The sequence below is a fragment of the Eleutherodactylus coqui genome, chromosome 5, assembly GCF_035609145.1.
Source record: "Eleutherodactylus coqui strain aEleCoq1 chromosome 5, aEleCoq1.hap1, whole genome shotgun sequence".
NCBI lineage: Eukaryota > Metazoa > Chordata > Amphibia > Anura > Eleutherodactylidae > Eleutherodactylus > Eleutherodactylus coqui.
The window spans coordinates 89,279,651-89,300,721 of record NC_089841.1 but is presented as its reverse complement, the minus strand read 5'-3'; the positions used below and the strand labels follow the sequence as shown (position 1 = coordinate 89,300,721).

At 44.7% G+C, this 21,071-nt stretch overlaps 1 protein-coding gene across 1 annotated transcript in view; it reads right to left on the bottom strand.

The window, feature by feature from the left end:
• Nucleotides 1-21,071, bottom strand: part of SERINC5 (serine incorporator 5) — a 48,782-nt gene that overhangs the window by 12,982 nt on the left and 14,729 nt on the right. Inside the window, exons 2-4 of the mRNA XM_066601880.1 lie at nucleotides 19,248-19,415; nucleotides 11,901-12,079; nucleotides 8,180-8,262 (exon numbers count right to left, since the gene is read on the bottom strand). Of these exons, the coding sequence (XP_066457977.1) occupies nucleotides 8,180-8,262; nucleotides 11,901-12,079; nucleotides 19,248-19,415 (430 nt within the window). The remainder of the gene's footprint in view (nucleotides 1-8,179; nucleotides 8,263-11,900; nucleotides 12,080-19,247; nucleotides 19,416-21,071) is intronic.

The window sequence follows — 21,071 nt, the reverse complement described above, 5'->3', positions numbered from 1 at the left end:
AATATACAGACCTCCTCAGAGAGATTAGCACCTCCGCACTAACACTACAATAGACTGTACTCAGTCTCTTAGAGCTTGCATTAATGTTGAGCGTTTGGCCTTTTTCCCCATGACCTGCAAGTGATGTCCTTTTAAGTGATGATTGCTGCAGCATTGATCTAGGTCTATAAAACAGGCTGGTCACATGACTCAACCCCCTATGAGTGTATACACCCACCATCTCTTTCTATGGAGGTCAACCTCACTTACAGTTTGCAAGAGGAAGAAAGCATTTTCCATATATTCCGCAGTCCATATCCATTTACTCAGTCCACGATCACAGGGCCCGTTTGCTCCAGCACTTGTATCCCCATCTGCAGGCTGTATCACCTTCAATGCACCGTAATACAAGCAGACTCTACACAGTGCCCCCAACGTTCCTCTGTTGCAGATGTTGGGTTCCTCAAATGTCTGGAGTGGTGTCCCAAACACTCTGCCTTGCTCTGGTAATTAGATCCCTGCAGCAAATGTCTCTCTTACAAGGCCCCTCCAACAGCACCTCTAACTACTAATGACACTACCTGGCCTGCCCTGTGTCACAGTTCCAAGTCCTGATGTCATCCTCCTCTGAAAGTCCTCAATGGGCATGCTCAGCAATACATTGGGACATTTAGGACATACTCAGTGAATTTGGAGCAAGTCTGCCCATTGCTACAACAACCGGTCAACCCTTTTGGGTTGACCCCCTACAATCACACAACAGTAAAAACATGGCCTATTGGTCAGGGTAAAGTTTGCGTTGGATCATCCTTTAGTTACAAAAAAAAATAAAAAATTATACATTTGATCATAGGATATTTTTGAGACCCTCAGCGGTCTGATATTCTCTATAGGCGAATATCCTGGCAGCGCCACCACATGAGAATTAATCAGATTGTAAAGGCTGGTCCTGTAGAGGCATAAAGTTTTGTATCCAGGCTGACAGCCGCATTGCAAGCTGCCCCCGAGAATCTCAGGCACAACGCGCATCTCACAGCATATAATCTCTACCGACACGAACATTACATGTGCCATTCTCATTTATGCTGCAATTTTTTTCACATGGACCAAATGCTACAAGTGCTAGGGTGCATTCACACAGGCAAGAAAATCACGCAAGTTTTGTGCATTGCGAGACTCTCAAAACACGTACGAAAACACAACCCACTTATTTGTAATGGGTGCATTTACATGGACGATTCTTCCCATGCAGCATGTTCTATTTTCTGTGTGCTGTGCGAGTCATGCTTGCTGTCGCCCATGTAAATGCACAGTCAATAGTTTATTTTTGTCAATTAACTAAATGCTAAAGTGAAGTCCAAGTAAATAAACTAAGCGTGAAAACATAGGAACTGGGGTGCAAAAAAAAAACAAAAAAAAAAACAATGGCAGCTCTGGGCTGAGAAGTCAAAATTTGAAATATTTGGCTGTAACAAAAAGGGGATTTTTTTCACCAGAGGGCTGGCGAGTGGTACAATAATGAGTGTCTGCAGGCTGCAGTGAAGCATGGTGGAGGTTTCTCGCAAGTTTAGAGCTCCATTGCAACAAATGGAGATGGGAGATTTGGTCATGATTATTGGTGTCCTCAATGCTGAGAAATACAGGCAGATACTTATCCATCATGGGATACCATCAGAGAAATGTCCGATGCGCTCTAAATGTATCCTGCAGCAGGACAACAACCCCAAACATCCATCCAGCCAATGTCATTAGGAACTATCTTCAGTGTGAAGAACAAGTCCTGTAAGTGATCATTTGGCCCCACAAAGAATGGATTTCAACATCATCAAGTCTGTCTGGGATTACATGAAGAGACAGAAGGATTTGAGCAGGCTACATCCACAGGAGATCTGTGGTTAGTTCTCCAAGACATTTGGAACAACCTCCCTGCCGAGTTTCTTCAAAAACTGTGCCCAAATGTACCTAGAAGAACTGAATGTTTTGAAGGCAAAGGGTGGTCACACCAAATATTGGATTTGATTTAGATTTTTTCTTTATTCAGTTTGCATTTTGTTAATTGACAAAAATAAACTATTAACATTTCTATTTTTGAAAGCATTCTTACTTTTCAGCATTTTTTTCACACCTGCATAACATTAGTCTATAGGCCTTTGCTGGCTGCCTTCTACAGATCAATTTTCAACTTCACTGTACAGACTGGGACAAAATGAGCAGAGTCAACTCATTATCATTAGAGAAGTCAATACTGCATTATGAAGTATGGATACATCTGGGGTATATACTGGGCCCATAAGCTCCCCTGCTCTACAAATATAAATGCTGAAATACAATAGAGATCCTTCTGCAGACTGGCACATAGGGGTTCTTTGTGGGTTACAAAAATACAGCTTTATGAGCAAAATAACATCTGCTACAATAAAGAGGAACTGAAACTGAATTCTAGAGATTTATGTAACCTGGACACATATAAGCCACAAAGCTTTCTCATCTAAACAGTCCATGGTTAACCCCTTAGTGACCAAGCCTGTTTGCGCCTTAATGACCAGGCCAAATTTTGCAAATCTGACATGTGTCAATTTAGCATCGAAAAACACCAGAAAGGTTTTGCATATCCAAGCGATTCTGACATTGTTTTTTCGCCACATGTTGTACTTCATTTAGGTGGAAAAAAAAGACCGATAGAATTTGTGTTTATTAAAAGCGCCAAAATTGGGAACATTTTGAAAAAAAATCGTCATTTTTTCACATTTCCAACTGCAATATCTCAAATATGTGCAAACATAATATAGAAACTTTTGCTAAGATATATATTTCCATCCGTTTACTTTATTTTGGGTGCACATTGGAAAAACTTTCGTTTTTTTTTAACCATTTAGGAGACGTACAAATTTAACATTACTTTTCAGCATTTTGAGGAACACTTTGTTTTCCTACACCAAGCCAAGATTGGAAAGGCTCATAGGAGTCAAAATGATATATACCCCCACAAATGACCCCATTTTAAAAACTACACCCTTTAACGTATTCACTGAGGGGTGTCATGAGTGTTTTAACCCCACAGGTTTTTTTCAGGAGTCAATGCAATTTAGAAGAGAAAAACTAAAATTTCATATTTTTGCAAATATGTCATTTTAAAGACAGGAATTTTTTCTATAGTACACATGAAAATGAGGATTTGCACCCCAGAATGGATAAGCCTGTTTGTCCCGTGCTCAGAAACATACCCATTGTGGCCCTAGTACTAGGTCTGTATGCACAATGGGGCCCAAAATGAAAGGAGCAACCGGTGGCTTTCGGGACAGAAATTTTGCTTGAAGGAGATTTAGGCCCTATTGCACACTTGTAGAGCCATTGAGTGACCAAAACGATGGAGACCCCCCCCACAAGTGACCCCATTTTGAAAAGTAGACCCCTTAACGAATTTATCTAGGGGTACGATAACTTTTTTGACTTCACAGTTTTTGAATGAATCTAAGCCAAGCCGAAGGAAAAAAATCATGATTTTCATTTTTTTGGTAATTCTGTCATTTTAAAAGCAGTTTTTTTTGTACAGCACATACATGAATGAAGACTTGCACCCCAAAATGGATACCCGTTTGTCCTGTGCTCAGAAACATACCCATTGTGGCCCTAATCGTATGTCTGGATGCACAATGGGGCCCAAAATGAAAGGAGCAACCGGTGGCTTTCGGAACAGAAATTTTGCTAGAAGGAGATTTAGGCCCTATTGCACACTTGTAGAGCCATTGAGTAACCAAAACGATGGAGAACCCCCACAAGTGACCCCATTTTGAAAAGTAGACCCCTTAACGAATTTATCTAGGGGTACGATAACTCTTTTGACTTCACAGTTTTTGAATGAATCTAAGCCAAGCCGAAGGAAAAAAATTATGATTTTCATTTTTTTGGCAATTGTGTCAATTTAAAAACAGTTTTTTTTGTCCCGTGTACATAGGAATGAAGACGTTCACCCCAAAATGGATACCCCCGTTTGTCCTGTGTTCAGAAACATACCCATTGTGGCCCTAATCTACTTAAAGGAAACTTGGCTAGGCCTATAATGGAAGGAGCACCCGTTGGATTTCAGGGTACAACGGAATAAATTCCAGGATTGCCCACTTGTAGAGCCATTGAGCGGCCAAAACGATAGAGAACCCCCACAAATGACCCCATTTTGAGAACTAGACCCCTTAACAAATTCATCTAGGGGTGTACTGCGTATTTTGACCCCACAGTATTTGAATGAATCTAAGCAAAGCAAAAGGAAAAAATTACGATTTTCATTTTTTGGCAATTTTGTCAATTTAAAAACAGGTTTTTTTTGTCCAGTGTACATAAGAATGAAGACTTGCACCCCAAAATGGATCCCCCTGTTTGTCCCGTGTCCAGAAACATACCCATTGTGGCCCTAATCTACTTACAGGACACATGGCTAGGTCTATAATGGAGAGAATGCCCGCTGGATTTCAGAGCAGAACTGAATAAATTCCAAGCCCCATTGCCCACATACGGAAAAAGAAATTGACTTCCTAAAAATAACCCGCCATCCCCATTTTTTGGCATTCCCTAAATATTAGATAACGGTAATAATATAAACTGCGTTTTATGTCCGAAGACAGGGGTAATTGCGGAGGCTGGTTGGGTTGGGCACATGGGGCAAGAAAACCGGGTATCCCCCCTCCTCTCATGCTTTTTTGGGGGTATTTTGTGACCTCAGCGGCAGGTATGGGGTGTAAGAAGTGGCGCTCTGTGAGGCTTTGTAATCTTGCTGCGGTGCAGCGGTCTCACACAGAAGGCGCTCAACAAGGTGCTCCTGGAACTGCAGGAAGGCGAGCGTTCCAGGGGCTTCTTGTAAATTACGGATTACAGGTAGCGGTCTGAATAACTCCGGGCTCACACGGTCGTATGCAGAATCCGTTTGCGGGGCCCGCAGCGGATCCCAGCTGTAAGCCCGGCTGTGACCCTGTGTACGGCCGCGTAATGTACTGCACATAACTGCCTACTCACACAGACGGTCATGCGCAGTACACCGTTGTTTGTTTTTATTTCCCGCGCCGTCGCTTAGAAAAGACCCGGGTACCCGCAGCTCATACACAATGTGTTTGCACATGGGCTGCGGGTATATCCGCGGTCATAGAGCACAATGGGCTCTAGGTCGCGGATATCCGCGGTAAAATATAGCATGCCGTGTTCTGTTTCGGCGAGTGGATTACGTAATTCCGACCCGCTAATTGGGGGGAATTGTGTAATCCAATGCATGCGATTGATCCGTGGATTACCGCTGATCAAGTGCATGCAGAACCCGAAATTCCTCTCCGGTCTTGCGTGACCGGCCTAATGTTATACCGCTAATTTATCACGTGACCGGGCACCGCTTAACGAGGTCTCCGGTCACTGCTCCAGGCTCTCGGCAACAGTTGGTCGCTGGGAGCAAGGAGATTTGAAATTTCCTGGGCTCCCCGGCTCCTGCGAATGTGTCCGGCATTTTGCCGGCGGGGGCGCATGCGCAGCAGCCGGAAGGGTCCATGGAGGATAATCGCATCTGGATTCAAATGCGGAAGCCTCCGAGAAGATGTTTCATCTCCCCCCACCGATCGCATCGGTGAGGGGAGATGAAAGTTCCACTTTTTAAAGAACTTTTACGTGATCGCCATTATGCATTGGATAACGGCGATCACGTGACCAGTAACCGCATACCGCGGCTCCCCGTGACATCTCCAGGCTCTTGGCTACCTTTGGTAGCCAGCAGCAGGGAGATTTTACATTTCTTGGGCAATCTTTCACTTTTGCGCATGCGTCCGCCATCATGCTGACTGGCGCATGCGCTGAAGCTGGGGTAAGGTCCGCGGATGAACATCCCATCAGGGAACAAATCCGGGGACCTTGGGTACGTAATGTCATCCCCCCTTACGGATATGATCCGTAAGGGGAGATGAAACTTTAACTTTTTAAATTTTTAATTTTTTTTTTTTTTTTACTTTTTAACTTTATATGATCACCGTTATCTGATGGATAATGGTGATCATATGACTGGAAACCGCATACAGCGGTCCCCAGTCATATCTCCCTGCACTCGGCTAACTGTGACAGCCGGGTGCAGGGAGATTTTGAATTTGCCGGGCTCGCCGGCCTTCTGCGCATGCGCGCCACATCGGCACGTCGCAGAAGCCAGCGGGGGGTCCGGAGACCAGTCGGAGGACATGGAGGAAGCGGGATCCGATCCATGAGGGGAGGTAAAACTTCTTTTTTTTAACATCTTTGCTTACTTTTCCGTGATCGCCGTTATCCATTGTACAACGGCGATCGCGGTCCCCGCTGACATCTCCTGCCTCCCGGCTACCTACAGAAACCAGGAGCCAGGAGATTTTGAATTTCCCGCGCCGCCGGGCCTTCTGCGCATGCGGCTGACGTAATGCCGCCTGGCGCGCATGCGCAGAAGGACGGCTACGGGGCCCGGAGCATCGGGAGAGCGGGGAGCAGTGCGGCGGACCTTGGTGAGCAATTTCAGCTGCCCCGATAGATCGGATAGCGCCGATCGCAATGCCGGGGGGGGGGGGGGGGGGGGGGTCCGTACAGCCCAGGATGACAGCTCCATGCTGTCGGCTACCTGCGGACACCGACAGCATGGAGCTGTCACGTCCACAGCCTGAGGGGCTTTATGCAGGACACATGTTTTTACGTCCTCAGAGAATAAAGCCTACTTCGGGAGGACGTAAAAACACTATGGGCTGGTCGTTAAGGGGTTAAAATAATGCAATACTATTGTGATCATGCTGGCACCACCTAGCAGATGGAAAATGATGCTGAATAATCAAAACTGTTCTACGTTATATAATGATTATGTATGGTATCCAGCATGTATATCTCCCTCGTTACAGCTGTAATGTAAAACAAGCCAAGCAAGGCTAGATAGTTGGGTGGGGCACCAACGCTTCAAAAAATATATAGAAAGTATTTATTTCTATGACCCGTGGAGTACTCGACACTTTTTTGATATTTTGGAGACGCATCACAAATTGTGGGTTTGCATAAGCAAACAACTGTATTGTTCTGCACGCTTACAGCCTGTGCCCCACTGCGAATTCACAGCAGGACACAGGCACAGAGAATCTTATCAACTCAGCCGACTGTGATAACAGACGGCTGCACTGATAACAGCTGATCGCTCAATTCAATAAAACTTGAAGTGAGCGAAGAACAACTCGTGCACGAAAACTGCACGAGGTCAGTGCATTTAGATGCAACGAGAATCACTCGAACAATTCTCATTGGGTCTAAATGGGCCTTAACTTTCATCTTCACAAATGTGTCAGAAGCATCTTTCATTCTTCTTGCCACAGATCAGATGTAAATATTTCTTAGGCCGCCTGCAGACGGCCAAGTCAGATCCCGCTGCGAGAGTTCTCGCAGCGGGACCCGACCCGCGTTCCTTCAGGGACCAGTGCGGCTCTTACCTGCTCCCGCGGCTCTACCAGCCCGTGCATGCTCAGAGCAGAGCCGGCCCGGCACTACTGACATTTCTGTGCAGGCCTCTGTGAGACCCGCACAGAAATAGAACATGCTGCGATTTGTTTTCTGCGTGTGTTTTTACGCGGACAAATCACAGCTGTCTGCATAGGATTGCATTTTGCAATGCAATCCTATGCAGGCGGGCACGGGCGGAAATTCTGTGGGAAATCCCGCTGCAGATTTTCCGCCCGTGTGCAGGGGGCCTTAGACTACGTTGTTGTTCTGGTGCAAAAAAACGCCACAAATCTGGCGAAAAAGGCTTCATAAATAAGCCCCAAAAATTTATTAACACATGATATTCCATTGCCTATTGTTGTGATCCTGTTACCTTTTCTCCCAAATAGAAAACCAAATATAAGTGGAAACTGAAACACCAGATTTTTTTTTTGATTGTTTTTTATTTACAATTTTTACTTATTTTTTCAGTAAACTGTAAAATACTTCATTTAAAGTGAATGTCCAGCATTATAACCTTTTTATTGTCCTTTTGCATCAAAAATGAGAGCAAGCTAGTAAAACGCCTTGATTAAAAATTGGAAGCCTTTGTATGTACCGTTCCTGTGCAGCCCTATATGTCTCCATAGTAGCAGACTGCAAGCAAACTGGTTCTCTGAGGATGTGCTTCTATAAACTGACAGCTCAGACTTGTGGGACCCCCAGTTGCCATACAACAGTACAATCTGAAACTTACCACCGAGAAACGTGTCTTGATCGGGAATGAAGAAAGCTCCGGAACACATCCCCATGAGGAGCAAAAACTTGATAAACCAGAAACTGTAAATATAAAAAAATATGAGATAGGAAATACATCATAGAAGGAAATTCACTGCATGTCTCCATTTACAATCAAAGAGAAACCTTCTTCACCAGAATACAAGAAGGAGAGCTAGTAAAATGAAGGTGCTTGATATACCGTATATACCGTATATACCGGCGTATAAGACGACTTTTGAACCCCGAAAAATCTGCTCTGCAGTCGGGGGTCGTCTTATGCGCCGGTAATACAAAAAAAAAAAAAAGTGTAAAAAAAAAAAATTTATTACTCACCTCCCACGGCGTTCTGTCGCGCTCCGGCAGGCTGTCGCTCGCTCCTCGTCCCCGCCGCAGCATAGCTTTCTGAATGCGGGGCTTGAAATCCCCGCTTCCAGAAAGCTAATACACACGCCGGCAGCCATGACAGCATTGAATGGCTGTGATTGGCTAAAGCACACGTGGCTTCAGCCAATCACACTATTCAATGACATCATTGAATGGCTGTGATTGGCTGAAGGCGCACGTGTTAGCAATCACACCCATTCAATGATGTCATTGAATAGTGTGATTGGCTGAAGCCACGTGTGCTTCAGCCAATCACAGCCATTCAATGATGTCATGGCTGCCGGCGTGTGTATTAGCTTTCTGGAAGCGGGGATTTCAAGCCCCGCATTCAGAAAGCTATGCTGCGGCGGGGACGAGGAGCGAGCGACAGCCTGCCGGAGCGAGCGACATCCTGCCGGAGCGCGACAGAACGCCGGGGGAGGTGAGTAATGAATTTTTTTTTTTTCTCCACTGTATACCGGCGTATAAGGTGACAGTTGGGGGGTCGTCTTATACGCCCCGTCGCCTTATACGCCGGTATATACGGTACAGGTGATTCAAACAGAATAGTGCAAAAGTAAAGCCAATTTCTTCATACATGAATTGACTTACAACAACGAGAATGACACGAAAAGCTAGAACAACTCTTTACTGCCCCTTACAGATGATAGATGTGGGCTCCATTGGTGATACAGTAGATGTCAAGTTGGTAGTCCAGTTCTCCCCAGATGCATCCTGGCATATCTTTTGTTATCTATTCCAATGCAGCGGAGATATGTTGTTTTAGGTCATTCAATGTCAGCAACTGCGCCCACATCGAACATCTGTAAGGTGCATTAACCCTTTCCAATCAAATTTGTATCCAGATTTTCCTAGGAGGCTTGCTCTTTTTCTGCCATTATACAACAGCGCTATATGCTGGCTAAAGCCGGTACTGCATGAGGTGACACGTTGGATAGGCTCCAACAGCAGAGAGGCTGGCAATATACAGTAAGAGAACCACGACGGACGTCTTCCAACATTGGAGCTGTACAGCTTTAACTCATAATGTCTTCAGAGGTCAGTGGATTGGAAAGGGTTAAAAACTTGAAGAGTTCTTCTATGTTTAGCAGGCGACCAAGAACATTAAGCCTGGTTACCCTTGACTGCCTATAGGACCAAAGGTTCAAAGCTGAACTTGTGCCACATGAACAGATTGGGTGACACTAATTGGGAGGGGTTTAAGCTCTTAAATTGGTAAGCTTGGGGGAAGCCATTTCTCTTTGGACCACCTCCCCAAGATGTAAAGAGAGCTGTCCTCCAGCCAGGGCATTTTTCTGGTGTATAATACCTACTGCTGGTAGAAGTGTAATGCAGGTCAGAAAGTATGTATAAACAGCGACCAGCGGGCAACTTCACTGCACATATAACATGGCAGGCAATGCCCAGTCTTTGCGAACTCCACAACAGTACTGTACATAAGGATTTAGGAGCGCTGTAAAGTTTTACATTTTCTGGAAGTACACTTTAATGGGGTAGTCTGGGTGTAGGACAACTTTATAAGCATAGCTGCAGATGTATTAACAAAAACAGCAGTACTTAGCAGTCCACTCCGCCCGCCCTGTGGACCTCCTAGCCTTTGTTTAGGATCAGCTACTACTTGACCACTGCAGCCAATCAGAGGCCGAAGTGCTACCGTTTTCCTAGTATGATCACTCAGATACTGGGAGCCATGATGCCAGAAGAATGGAAACCGACCACTGTGGCCTCCAACAGGCTGCAGGGGTAGCTGTTCCTAAACAAACACAATGAAGACCGCAGGGCCACAGCGCTTGATCGCCATGGAAGAGGATGAGCAAGTGCAGCCAATTTTGCCATTTTAACCCCTTAATGACACAGCCCCCCCCCCCCCCCCATTTTCTTTTGTTCCTTCCCCCATTTAAAAAAATCAGAACTCCTTTATTTATCAATAGACATAGCTGTATGAGGGCTTGGTTTTTTGCGGGAGGTTTTTTTTTTTTCAGTGGTGCCATTTGATGTATCATATAATGTACTGAAAAACATTTTAAAAATCCTAAGTGGGGCAAAATAAAATAAATAAAATTCTGCCATCTTTCAGGGGGTCTTGTTTCTATGGCGCACAAACTACAACAAAAATGACACAACTTTATATTATGGGACAATACTAGAGATGAGCGAGCATACTCGTCCAAGCTTGGCGCTCGTTCGAGCATTAGCATACTCGAAAGTACTCGTTACTCGAGCGAGCGTCACACGGTGCTCGAGAAAATGTCATCCTCTCCTCCCCACGTTTATTTTTTGCTAAAGTGTATGCAAAATATTATTTTGCATACACGTTAGCAAAAAATAGACAGTGTAAAAGGAGTACAGTCTTGTTATATAGTGTGGATGGACAGGACACACACTAAAATGTTTTCAAAGGAGCCGCTGCTGCTGCTGGCGGTCCCATTGAAGACAATGGTCTGCCGGCACCCCTGAATTGTTTTTCATGGAAGGGCTTTACATAAGCCCTTCCCTGAAAAACAATAATTCTAGTGTAAAAAAAAACAAAACAACAACAAACAAACTAACCTCTCCACCGCTGCCATGTCCCGCGGGAATGCAGAACACAACAACTTGTGAGGCTTTGATCGCTCCTGCAGTATGATGTAATGCCATAGTATTACATCATACTGCTATCGAGCAGGCAGTCTATCAAGCCACCCCAGGGCATAGCTTGATAGGCATTTTGCCAAGATAGCACTGGGGCCTTTCAGAAGGCCCCAGGCTGCCATGACACCCACATGGCTCCCTACGATCTCATTGTAGGGGGTCATAGGAGACCCCCGAATATTTTCGGGGCATTTAAATGGTTAATAACTTCGATCAGCCATGCGGCTGACCGGAACTGTTGCCGCCTGGTGTCGGCTGTAATAAACAGCTGGCGCCCACACTGTATGAAGACAGGTCGCCACGCGATCTCCCTTAATACATAGCCCGACGCTGCAGGACATAAATGTACGTCCTATAGCATTAAGGGGTTAAAGGGAACCTGTCATCAACTAGAAGTTATGGTGCTTATGGTTCAGGTGATAGAGTCCGGGGAGCCAGAAGGAGACACCGCTCCCTGAACTCCACATTGCCTAAACTATAAGCACTATAACTTAGCTGATGGCGCTTATAGTTGAGGACAGGTTCCCTTTAACACATCGCAGCTATACTTAAAAGGCTTGCCCACTTGTCGGAAGTTGTTTTTTTAAGCAATGTGTGTAATTGTAATGATAAATAGCGGAATAAGAGAACAAATAAAATACATTTTCTAGGTCATTCATTCCATCGTATTCCTTTTTTTTTACCCGTTGTGGAGGTAGGCTCGGCACCCTTTGCTATTCTTAATGTTTATTGTAAGGATGAAGAATAGGAAGAAGAAGCAGGCCATGCCGAAACAGACTCGGTACACTGCCGAGTACCCGACCAGCTTCTCACAGTTCACTCCAGCCTGCAGATGATCACAGATGTCTCCATAAAACGGAATCTATGTAAGAAAACATGTCAGAATTAGCTCATGTTACACGAGGACATCTTCAAATAAGCTTCGCTTTGTCTAGTCTGGTCCATAAACAGAACATACATTCCTGGCGGTAAATCCTAAGGTTTGGTCAGTTTAACTAAAACCAGCAAAGAACTGATCCAGTCAATGATGGCCAACAAAACTACACTAAAGGAAAAACTGATGCAATGTATTATGGCTGGTGAAGGGCCTGAAGAGGCGGCCATAACAGAGATTCTCTGTTCTTTGAACTACTACACCCTATAAAGCATGGGGAAGACTTACTAATCCCGTCTAATATTTAGACAGCACGAATTTAGACCAGACATTAACTAGATAACTTGCCAAATTTATCACAGTGGCTCATGTGTTCTGATAAATTTGGAACATCTTTAGACGCTCGTCTAACCTTACACCAACTATTGGTTAACTTAGTTTAGGCAAATATTGTCCACAGAAATTTTGGTACATTCTGACATTTTAAAGAGACCCTTCAATTTCAGGACAAGTTTCTGTCCCAGGACTGGAAGATGGGGAATAATACCTGCTGCTGTTACTCTCTGTCAATGTCCCTTCAATCTGCTGATTCAGGATTTGGTTTTCAGCAATTCGAGGAGGCAGCTACAATTTTCTAGCCATGTAATGCACATTGTGTACTGCTCTCTGATTAGCCAGCACTGGCCAAGCAAGGAAGAGATATAATGAATTAGTAGTCTAATACTACTAACATACTGTGGGGATTAGGTAGTCCGAAGCTTGCGTCATCCATCATGGATGGTTGAAAATAGGACCCCGAACCGGCAAATCAGAGGGGCATCCATGCAGAAGACCAACAGCAGGTAGAATAACTACCTTCCCCGATCCCTGGACAAAGCTTTAAGCCATGCTTCTTGTTGAATTGCTGCACAGTTGGTCTGAAACAAATTATGAATATGGTGAAGGGCATGAATACCAGTTTTTTGGTGCAAATTGAGCTAGAATTTTGGAGCACTTCGTTATAAATCATCTCCCATGTATTTAGTCTGTAATGTTCTTTTAAATAGCAAGTGTTCTTCCAGGTAAATGTTCAGGATAAGGGTGGTGCCACCCAGAAACATTCTGTAGCGCGAGTCTCCCAATTTTAGGCATCAAGTTGCAGTCCAGGGGAGTCACGCTAGAATAGCCCCAATCTAAATTGCCACCTGTGCATATACTTATTGACCTGGAGCCCACTAAAAAAAGGAAACGAGTGAAAACTATATGATATGTATCTAAAGCTCTATGTAATTTAATAGAATCGGCAGCAGCAACTATGTACAGTACATCTTTCTCTGTGCAGCAGGTGCGTTTCTCTCTGTACACATCTACAAGCAGCAACTGTAATCCGATTCCTCAGTGAAGTTGATAATCTGTCCCATCGCTGACTCCCTGAAGACAGATTTTTCCAGTGAATGAAGTGACCACTTACATAGTGACCAGCTCTCTTCAAACACATTACATTATTCGAGATGGATTCTGCAGGTTTGGACAGAATTCCCCAACCTCTTGTGCGCAGGCCTTCTCAGTTCTCAGAAGCATGGTGAATTGAGCATCAGGCATGTTGTGCTGGGAAATAAATATAAACTTTCATATTCTCTAGCTAGACTATTTATTTGAGCATCTACAGCTTAGACAACATGATAGAGAAAAGTTAGTGAGTCCATTATCTGCACTCAATGCTCCAACTGGAGACGAAAGATCGTACACTTGGTATTGACAAATGAGGCCAAGCCGATCGAGAGAACTCCGGTTCCGCCCGCTCCTTCCGGCTGCATAGTTTTATGCATCACTTTAAATTTAGAGCTGAAAAAAAATCCATATAATAATAGAAAATAGCCTCTGGGTTTATATGAGGATAATGATCTGCCATTTGCTTCCAAACCATTCCTGCTCATGGCTTCTGTCTCAGATTTTCCATCTGCTGCCGCGAGAGGAGACACTGCGGCTGAGACAAGTATGCTGATTATTACTTCTACATGTGAGACCAAGAAACTCAAAGGCTGAGAGACGCAGACAACTGCAAGGACTGAAAGTCCAAGGACTTGTAAGGCTTCACTCTGGACAGGAGGGGATAAGGAACTGCACCAAAACATGGCAGTAACTTATATTGTTGTTAAACTTGGCAGTCTGGGGGTGTATTTAAAGTGGATCTGTCAGGTCTCCTATCTGAGACTACGGAGGAGTGAGGGGAGGGGAAGGGGGGGGGGGGGTTGCCAAACTTGCCAATAAATAGTCTTCTATTATTTGATTCCGTATTGTCATGCAAAAACCCTGTAAATGTTGTTAGGACTCCCACAGAAAGCAGTCCTGCTTGACCACATAACTTAGTTTAGTGATCAGATGGCAGCGATCTTCAGGATACGACCACACCGGGTTCGTTTCCGGTCTGTTACCATGTAGACACACAGGTCTGCATCACTGTTATAGATATAAATTGCTGGAATATTTTAGTTAGGAGATTTCTTGCAGAGTTGCTTTATTTTATTCATATGGATTGGGACGATGGGACCAGTAATTAGTTGATACACCTGTTCAACAGCTCTTTAAATGGCAAACTCCATTAATACCACACTATGCTGCATAAGGTCAGTATCTACATACCATCCTCTATGTTCTCCTGCTCTCAGTTAGGGGAACATAAGAGACCTGACAGATCTGCCTTAGGCTGCCTGTCTAATAGGGTTTTCATTGCGTTCCCGGCGGCGATAATCTGGCCACGGGGAACGCAGTGAAAGCTCCCCATAGGGTTGCTATGGAGAGCGCTCCCCCCCTGTCCATGAGCAGAGAATCATTGCGATTCTCTTCTCGCGGGCGGCAATTTGCACCATGCTTCGAATTTACCACGATTTTCCGCAGTCAACCTATCTATCTGTCAGATAGGCTGACAGTGGAGATCCGCCTGCCGGCTCCTGCTCCCAGTCAGCGGTATCCTGCAGTGGATCTCCACCACGGGATACTGCAACGCCTGTGGACAGGCAGCCTTAAAGGGAATCTGTCACCAGGTCTAAAAGGGTTGTCTAGGATATGCTGTCAATAGCTGATCGTCAGGGCCACTCAGGACCCATGGTGACCACCGATTATCAGCTGCGCTGTCAATGTGGACAAATCATGAAGCAGATAGCTTTGTCCCCATTGCCGATACTGCTCTCATTGAATATAAAAAACAATACTGCAACCCATTCATGCGATTAGTGTTTATTGATTTTTTTTTTACACTTTTTGGTGGGGAAAAGGGGGAAAAAAAAAAAAAAAAGGAAACCCTGAGAGAATGCAAAAAAATAAATTAAAAAAAAGCCTTATCTATACCGATACATTATATATAAGCACAGTGGTTGTCCACAGGCTAGCTAGGCTAGGAGGTGGTGAAAAGGTCTCCATTCACGATAGTGTTGCATTTTCTCCCGAATTTCTCCTTTTGCATAACGGTGAATGACATTCGGCAGCCTGATAGAGCCCGCCCGCATGCATCAAATGTGTTTCATGTATTTGTATGGGAATTCAGAAAACCTGCATTGTACTGTACTTTGAAGACTTTCAGAGAGGAATAAATATGCTAGACTAGTCGAAAGTGCGTTCGAGGACGGCGACAATATTATATATATTAAAAAATTTATTTTTATTATTTTTGATCTAATAAAAATCTCCACGCTCAGGATAATTATTAGGTGGAATCAGGAATAATAGCGGTGATGTAGAGCCGCCAAATATTTCGAACACAGAAAATACATAAAAATATGTAGGTCCTTTCACCCTCCCCTCCCCTCTCCATTTGAGGACGTACCAGGATTTCACAGAACTTAAGTTTGACATTTGTTAAATCAAGATTTTGCCACTTTATGAGGCTGTTGTCATGTTGCGCCGGTTGTGTGGAGATATATATATATATATATATATATATATATATATATAAAAAATCAGCATAGCCCAAGCATATTACATTGCATGGTTATAGCATGACCTGTCGTGGGATAAGTTTAGGTGTAATTTTCCATTACGAAACGGCTGATCTGAAGGTTTATTAGCCATGTAAACTGGGAGGCGACAACCTTACATATTTTTAATTACCGTTTACCATCGCCTCTGACAGGTCACATAAAACTGCTGTCGCCTCTCCGGGATCATTTATTTCAGGTTTTGGTAACAGGGAGAAGGAAGGGAGTTATTCTGTCTTCAGAGTTCAAAAATAATAGTGGGTCAAGTTACTACAAACCCAAGCAGCCCATACTTAGAGCATTCAATATTCTCTGTATTACACTGACCCAGATTCCTTTGCTCCCGTGCCTCTATAACTTAATAGCTGCAGAAGGCAGTCAGAGGGTTCTCAAAATATCCATTAACAGTGCAAGAGTAATTAAAAAAGTAGTTTAATAGATTTGCAAAAACATTATCAGGCTGGATTCCCACGAGCGTATATCGGCTGCACTTTCACGACCTGCTGATATATGCTGCTCCTCTGATGCATTGGTTTGCAATGCATCAGTTCACATGGGCATATTCCCGCGGCGTAAAAGCGCCCCGCCAAGATAGCGCATTTCCGCTGGGCTCTGTTACGCTGGTGGCGGCTGCATAAACTCCTATGGGAGTCTATGACAGCTGCCGGAGAATGGAGGTGGGACGGAGTTTAGCAGCCTGACTGCTAAACTCCCTCCCCCTTCCCTCCTCTTCTCCGCCCCTTGCCGGCTGTTTGCAATAGGAGGGGGCGGGAAGGGGCAGGAGCTAGTTGCTAAGCTCCCGCCCCCTCCTATTACTGGCTGCTTCCAAGGGGTAGAGAGGGGGCGGGAGCTTAGCACACTAGCTTTCCTTTCAGAAAGCCAGCGAGTGGGAGAGAAGGGGGAGACAGCTTAGCAGAGCTAAACTGTCTCCTCCCGCCCACCGGCATTGCAGGCTCGGCATATATGCGCCAGACCCATGCCATCAGAAAGGGGGGCACAAACGTTAGATTTGTGTGCCCATTCACACGTTTTTACGTTGCCAGCAGGTGAACGCAAAAACACATACGCCTGTGTGAATCTATCCTCATGCTCAAAATTTTTATCTGCAAATGAAACACCTGGCAACCATGATATAAGAGGAATAGGGTCTTTATATCTGGGCCCAAAGTGTTATGTAATGGATAGATTTCATGACAGACCTAAAACTACACAAGGCAACCAGAAGCTGAGGGGGAAAACCAAATTATAACCGAGTGAAGGGTATTTTCCAGGCTATTGTTATTGATGACCTAGTCGGAGAATAGGTTATCAATAGTTAATCGACTAAGGTCCATCACTCGGGACCCCAACCAACCGTTCTAACCCTCTGACCCGTGTAGTGACTGGCGCTGGTAATTGCAAATATAGCAATCACTGATTTTAACCAAAACTGTGCCTGCAATTACCAGCGCTGCCCACTGTATAGCGGTCAAAGTAATCTGCTTCCGCTCCGTACCTTGAGCATTTTGCCGGGGACAGCGGGTGCCAAAACAGCTGATCGTCAGGCTCCTGAGCGGCAGAACCCAGTCGATCAACTATTGCTCCACCGTAAGAAATTTGGGTTGCATTGAGTTGGAGCTACATTTATAAAGATGTATGAATGTGATCTTTCAAGTCAAGTTAGATGGGAGAAAACAAGTTATACTACTCGTTTGGGGCCATCTATTAATGTCCATCTGCTGTGGATCCACCAATTTCTGGCCCCTTTTGTGTCAACTAGGATGGCCAGAGCACTTCTCAGCCTACCCATGCATCGATAGCATAATAGACTTGACACTGCTCTCGGATTAGCCAGCACTGGCCAATCCAACAGCAATGTGAAAGGGGTCCGACTATCAATGCAGTCCAAGAAGCGCTGCAGCCAGCTACCATGACAGAAGAAGGCCCAGGAAACAGTGAATCCACAGATAGGGGTGTAATTGTATAAACTTTGGCCTTCCTGTGCTAATTTTACAGTATGGTCTCTACGTTGTAGCAGTATGTGGCTGTCTTGAGAATACATTTTCGATATATTAATGTGTGACAGTAAAGGTGGGGACGAGCACCGCACCATTACTACACCAAGGGAGAAACGCATGTAAAACAAATATTCATTTTTGCCACCGCCTTTCAGCAATTGGTTTTGAAAAAAAAAAAAAAAAAAAAAAAAGAAGTGTACCTAAATCTGTTAAAGCCCACTTAGACGCAACGATTATTGCTCAAAAGACGTCTTTTGAGTGATAATCGTTGTGTGCATTTACAGGGCAAGATGATCGCTCAAACGTTGAGCGATCACCTTGCGCTCCGAGCGGGGGATGCAGAAGACAAGCGGGGCTACTTGTCTTCTGCATCCAGCTGTTCTCTGCTTGGAGAGCATGGCTGTTCTACAACCAAGCACTCCGTGTGGAGTATGAAGAACACAGCTGGACCGCTCTGTTCTTCATACCACGTCTGTGTTCAGGGAGCGGAATACAGCTGAAACAATAGTATTAGCTGTATCCCGCTGTGAATCCCTGATAAGGCTCATCATTGTCTTTCAGCATGCTAAAAGACAACGATGAGCGACGGGATAACGAAAACTGAACGATGTCAGTGCAGTTACACACAACCATAATCGTTTACAAGACTGTTTTATGAGCGATAATCGGTGTATAAATGGGCCTTTAGCTGCATGTTAATTATAGAATTTGCCATCTGTTTGCCTGATCTCTGGCCCATCCGAATATGCAGGTGATCAGGCAACGAATGAGCAAACACTCTTTCATCAGCTGATCTGATGTGCAGGTATAAAAATACTCGTTAGCAGCACATCATCCGTGTAATCAGGGATATGCTGTAAATGAATGCATCCTGTATCAGGAAGAACGATCGCAGTAATGATAGTTTGTTCCCAAACTTGCAATCCTCTGCCCATGTACAAGTGCTTAATGAAGGGAGAAGCGACATGCTATGTGTTGATTGGCACTCGTTACAACAGGCAAGAACTAGGCCGTGTGAAAGAGCTCCTAGACAATCACAAGTTTGGGGATGAGCAATCATTGCTGCGATCACACGTCCTCCTACAGCAGAGCATCACCGTGTACACAGGAGGATGTGCTACCCACAAGTGGGCATTTTCTATGAGGATGGCATCACTGCTAAACTTTATATTATAGTTGTCATGGCATCATGGGTTTGAGACTTACGTGGTTTTCCATTAGTTTAGCCACAGTTGGAGACATCATGACAGCGCAGACGATGGTGACCAGAATGAAGAAGAAAGCATACATAATGCGGGTGCTGGTAGACTGCTTGATCTTCGGGCAGCACGTACAGCACAGGGCGCAGGCCGCAGCCCCGCAGCAACATGCCACCTGCAAAAAAAAAAAAAAAAAAAAAAATCTGATTATTTTCTATTCACTTAGTTCGCAGCTAAGCAGAAATAAAAGAATAATGTTACACATTAGTGATGAAGCAAACTTCATTGTGAATGGGAAGGTGAACAAACAAAGCCTTCGCTACTGGTCTGATACAAACCCAAACTGGACAGATCCCTCCAAGATGGTTAGGGCACGCAAAGTCATGGTGTGATACGGTGTGTGGGGTACAAAGCCCATTCTTCATGGACGGTAACCTTACTGCTGCCAAGTATTTGGAATTTCTAAGGGACGAGGTGTTCCCGTCGCTGTGCAACATAGATTGCAAATTCCAAGTGTTGTTCCAGCAGGATGGTGCCCCCCCACATTATGGGCAAGCAGTTCTCTGGGAATGTGGACTGCGCCCTTTCCCATTCGAAAATATGGACTTGGTTCCAAGATGGCGACTTTCAAAAATGGCTCCCTTTTGGACATTAACAGATTTGCCCCCTTCGCCCTTAGGCTACTTTCACACAGTCAAACGCGATATTGGTGCATAAGACTACGTTGGAACCTCCGAGCACAGATGTGACATCAGGTCTGCCAGGCTAGATAAGGGTGAATATAGGCGAGGCCGGCTGCACATGACTGGGTCGGATCGCACAAGCGGGCTCCCACAGAAGAATCAGACCCTGTTACCCCCACATACATATCTGGATCAAATGGAAGCTGTCCACATGGAATCTGCCTTCAAATAGAGCATGCTGCGGGGGGAAAAAGAAGAGACAAAAAAAAAGGGCTTTTTCATAGCATGCTATGAAAGGTATTTGCTGCGGAATCCGGAGGCGGACGCTTGCTATGGGTTCCGCCATGCAAATCCACCCATATGCAGGAGGCCTAAGAACACTCAGACTTAGATGGGAGAACACACTCTTGGAATACGTGTTCTACTGTGTTACAAGTTGTTCGCTCATCATCAGTTGTTCAGCCCGTGTAAAAGTACTCTTATTCTTACAGATCGTAAATTAGAATGCTAAAACCAATTAACCCAACTGGACACAAATCATTCCCCTGCTGCTAAAACAGGAGGCTGTGATGTAACCGAATAAAGCCCTTTTACACTTCATCGGCCACGAATAAACTGATGACAGCTAGAGAGGAGGGGGCTCAAACCCCAGATATAGAGAGCTCATAACCTCACTCGCATATCCAAATGGATTATTGATCAGGTCAGGGCATCTAACCATTCTTCAGAACTGGAATGATATGCTAGCGCCCCATGGGAACGCTGTATGCTCCTGCGCATTCATCCTAAAAGGGCTCCCCGCCAAACTGGAGTTTGTTCCCAGAAACCATAATAGCGTGGAAGGCAGTAAGGAAATACTGTACGATTTCATAGTCTTAGGGTACACTAAAGCTTTCCCTTCACGTGTCGTCCGTTGGACATACAGACGACGCACAGACCCATAATATTCTATGGCGCAACACACACTTGTGAGTTCTATGGAGACCTTTGCTGGGCAAATATGCAGAAAAATAAAACATGTTCTATTTTGGCACAACCAAACATGCGTGCGCAAAACACGTAAATGTGCCCAAACCCGTTGTAATCAATAGGTTTTATTTTCTGTGTACCCAAATATATCCGAGTAAAGCGAACCTCACTCCATATCC